Source organism: Microtus ochrogaster, linkage group LG2 (assembly GCF_000317375.1).
Source record: "Microtus ochrogaster isolate Prairie Vole_2 linkage group LG2, MicOch1.0, whole genome shotgun sequence".
In the NCBI taxonomy this organism is placed as follows: domain Eukaryota; kingdom Metazoa; phylum Chordata; class Mammalia; order Rodentia; family Cricetidae; genus Microtus; species Microtus ochrogaster.
The window spans coordinates 54,483,667-54,488,210 of record NC_022028.1 but is presented as its reverse complement, the minus strand read 5'-3'; the positions used below and the strand labels follow the sequence as shown (position 1 = coordinate 54,488,210).

The window sequence follows — 4,544 nt, the reverse complement described above, 5'->3', positions numbered from 1 at the left end:
TGACTTCAAACTCTACTACAGAGCTACAGTACTGAAAACAGCCTGGTATTGGCATAAGAACAGACAGGACGACCAATGGAACCTAATAGAAGACCTGATATCAATCCACGTCTTCGAACACCTGATCTTTGATAAAGAAACAAAAAATATCAAATGGAAAAAAGAAAGCATATTTAACAAGTGGTGCTGGCATAACTGGATATCAACATGTAGAAGAATGAAAATAGACCCATATCTATCACCATGCACAAAACTCAAGTCCAAATGAATCAAAGACCTCAACATAAAGCCAGCCTCACTGAACTTCATAGACGAGATAGTGGGAAGTATATTCGAACATATTGGCACAGGAGACTACTTCCTAAATATAACCCCAGCAGCACAGACACTGAGAGAAACAATAATAAATGGGACCTCCTGAAACTGAAAACCTTCTATAAAGCAAAGGACACGGTCAACAAGACAAAACGACAGCCTACAGAATGGGAAAAGATGTTCACCAACCCCACATCAGACAGAGGTCTGATCTCCAAAATATACGAAGAACTCAAGAAATTGGTCATCAAAAGAACAAATAATCCAATAAAAAATGGGAGTACAAACCTAAACAGAGAACTCTCAACAGAGGAATCTAAAATGGCTGAAAGACACTTAAGGAAATGTTCAACATCCTTAGTCATCAGAGAAATGCAAATCAAAACAACTCTGAGATTCCATCTTACACCTGTAAGAATGGCCAAGATCAAAAACACTGATGACAATTTATGCTAGAGAAGTTGTGGGGAAAAGGGAACACTTCTGCATTGCTGGTGGGAGTGCAAGCTGATACAGCCCCTTTGGATGTCACTGTGGTGATTTTTCAGAAAATTAGGAAACAATCTTCCTCAAGACCCAGTAATAATACCATTTTGGGGTATATATCCAAAGGATGCTCAATCATGCCACAAGGACATGTGCTCAACTATGTTCATAGCACCTTTGATAGTCATAACCAGAACCTGGAAACAACCAAAATGCCCCTTGACTGAAGAATGGATAAGGAAAATGTGGTACATTTACACAATAGAGTACTATACAGCAGAAAAAAATAACGACGGCTTGAATTTTGTAGGAAAATGAATGGAGCTAGAAAAAACTATTTTGAGTGAGGTAACCCAGACCCAGAAAGACAATTATCACATGTACTCACTCATAGGTGTTTTTAAACAAAAAGCAAAGAAAGCCAGCCTACAAACCACAATCCTAGAGAACTTAGACAACAATGTGGACACTAAGAGAGACTTACATAGATCTAATCTGTATGGGAAGTAGAAAGTAGAAAAAGACAAGATCTCCTGAGTAAATTGGGAGCATGGGGACCTTGGGGGAAGATTGAATGGGGAAGGGGAGAGGCAGGGAGGGGAGTAGAGAAAAATGTAGAGCTCAATTAATATCAATAAAAAATGTAAAAAAAATCATCTTAGGGTTGGGGAAGTAGCTCAGTACATCAAATGTTTGCCTTGCAATCTTCAGTTCTTGAGTTTAACCCCAAGAACACACAAAAATAAAAACCAGGTATAGTGGAACTTGGCTGTAAAGCCTATATCAGAAAACAGAGACAGACAGATTCTTAGGGCTCACTGGCCAGTCAGTCTAACTGCAGCAGTGAGTTCCAGATTAGTGAGTCCCTCCTAAAAACAAAGAGAACAGGGTGGATGATGTCCTGAGGAATAAAGTTCCAAAGTGAACATGTAATATACCTGCACATACATGAACACACACAAAACATTACCTTTGACTTTCTACAAGGTGTTTTTTGTTTGTTTTAAGGTTTATTTTATTTTAATTTGCTGTGTGTGTGTGTGTGTGTGTGTGTGTGTGTGTGTGTGTGTGTGTGTGTGTGTTAGGTGTTTTGCCTGTATGTATGCACACCACTTACATGCCTGGTACCCACAGAGGTCAGAAGAAGGGGTGGGACCCTGGGACTAGAGCTACACTGTTTGTACACCACCATGTGAAGGCTGGAAACTGAACTCAGGTTCTCTGCAAGGCCTGCATAGGCTTTTTGTCTTAAAGATCCCATGTAGTTGAGAACCACCTTTGACATCCTGGGCTTTCTACCTCCACTTCCAATGCGAGCTCATATATAAGTCTCCACTTTGAGACTCAGACCTTCCAGGTATAGAACTAGGGACCAACTTTAATCTCCCTGAGCAAAACAAATCAAACATATATTCTAAGGGCATAGGACAGAGAGAGTGCTGAGGAAGTCATGGTCTCTTACCTACAAATGCCAGGTTCTTAAAGGTTTCTGACTGCACTTTCCGGTAAAGGATCTTCTGTTTCTCAGTCAGACACGCCCATTCTTCGTTGGTGAAATGCACTGCTACATCCTCACAAGTGATTGGTCTCTGGAGGGGCTGGGCAGGCTTAAGAATATAAACAAACATAGAAAACTGAAGTGATTGAGGTAACACCGTTTTGCTCTGACTTTGTGTCTGCTTAGGGACTCTCTAAACAGCCATATCAGCCTTCGGAACACACTCAGGATTTTCTATGATCCTGACCACAGCCCAAAGCATAACCAAACTATCTGCTGAAATTTGCAGTTAAAGCAAGTATTACCAGGTTCCCCTAACTTATACCCAACGATGTGTTTTTTGCATTTAAAACTGTTGTATGCCTAAGCTTCCGAGGCAAGAATTCTTCCAAGTTGCTAGCCTGCTTCTCGTCACCATCTTATAAAAGACTCTTATTTGGCCCTATATGCATGGTGATGTCCACTATAAAATCCTGAGATATTCTCGAAGTTTAGAGAATTCAGACCATGAAGAAAGAACAAATATGAAGAAGGCACAAAATCAGGGTCTGTGATTTGCCAAAAGGAAAGGGTGATACAGAAGAAGGAGGAAATCACTGAATATGATGAAGAGAAGGGAGGGAATATTAATTGCTACTCTTACAGAACCTGTGCAGGATGCTAGGGTGGTATCAGAGAAAATCATGAAATTCTTTTCTCCCCTATTGTTTGGCCTGGGAAAATCTGAAATTCCAAGAGGCAGGGGAATGGTAAACGACCCCAGAGAGCCTAAGGTCTCCACCCAATCTTCTCTCTTCCACTGTTAGATTTCACTTGAGATCTCTGTGTTATATACATGTGTGTCTTCCTCTACCTTAGCTTTTTGAAAATTATCCTGTTGCACCTTATTTGTGTGTGTGTGTGTGTGTGTGTGTGTGTGATTGGTTTTTTTTTTTATGTAGGGACTGAAAATCTCAGCTGTGTTCTCAAGTTTGTACATTAAGTACTTTATACACTGAGCCATCTCCCCTAATCCTCCACCAGTCTTTCTAACATACTACCTATTCCAAGGTGGCATGTCTTTCTTTAGCTGTGTCTCTTTCTGGTTTAGTCTCTTCTGGCCTGGTCCCTAAGACTAATGGAACTCCTTGTGACTCTCTACCTCCCAGGAACTGGGCAAATAGGAAGGTCCTACAAGGCCCCAGCATTTGATACTGCTTCTTGTAACAAAGTATCTACTCTAAAAGACTGTCTTCCTTGAATGGTCAGATGTACAATTCTCCTCTTTCACACTTGGTAACTTTAGTTCTCTCAAAGCCAGGCAGTAGAGTTCAGGGCTCTGGTTACCTGCTTCTTGCTTCCCATTGTTTGATGATGCCAGGCTGGTACTAGATGTTTGATGTCTACTCCAGACTGCTTCTAGCCACTATTTGTTGGTTCCCACTTCTAGAAACCTGAAGTTAGGGGAAAATATACAGTATCAGAAAAAGGATAAGAAGCAAGTGCTTCCTTAGCACACCACACAGTCACTAACTTCCTCTACTGGGATGGAACCTTCTCAGCAGGACCATTTAAGGTAGCTGATAATGGTTCCATCTTCCCAAACCTCAAGTGGAGGGGCATTAAGTCATTCACTCAAGGATATTTGATCCATGGGAGAGTGAGTTCTTTAGTTCTAGCTACAGTGCTACTGAAAAGCATATACCAGACATTATCACAAACTACTGAGTCTATCTCTTCATCCTCCCTGACTTGATTTCACTGGAAACATTTAAGTCAATTTCTCTTCTAGAACCAAAGATTAAAACATATATTCTGTTACCTGAATATGTGTGTGGTTCCCCTGGGCTCAGACCCAGGGTCTGGTCCATGCAAAACAAGTGCTGTACCACTGAGCATTGCACACACCCCAAGCTCTGTGACGTAGATTTTTAATATATAGATCCATTATTTACATTATTCATAATTGATCTATCCCCTGATGACTTAAGCTAAAAATATGATTAGGTCAGAAATGCAAATAGTGCACCTTGTCTACAGAACCTCATAGCTTAGTACATGGCACACTGTAGAGTGTTTCGTTTCCCCTCCTAACCTGCTAGCTGTCTGGAAACTGCAGCCTGTGACCGCTATCCAGCATGCAGAGAACCTCAGAGTACCCTTATGTACCAATACTGTTAGGCTAGTACAAGTTAAATCAAACCCCGCAAAACAAACTGAATGAATGTTAAGACTTTCCCATTATTTCGAACCATCTTAAGTGTTG

The 4,544-nt window shown here is 40.9% G+C and overlaps 1 protein-coding gene across 1 annotated transcript in view; it reads right to left on the bottom strand.

The window, feature by feature from the left end:
- Positions 1 to 3,786, bottom strand: part of Zfp57 (ZFP57 zinc finger protein) — a 7,275-nt gene extending 3,489 nt beyond the window's left edge. Inside the window, 2 exon segments of the mRNA XM_005360492.3 lie at positions 2,264 to 2,408; positions 3,626 to 3,786. Coding sequence (XP_005360549.2) covers positions 2,264 to 2,408; positions 3,626 to 3,643 — 163 coding nt within the window. The 5' untranslated portion in view covers positions 3,644 to 3,786.
- Positions 3,787 to 4,544: the final 758 nt, after the last annotated feature.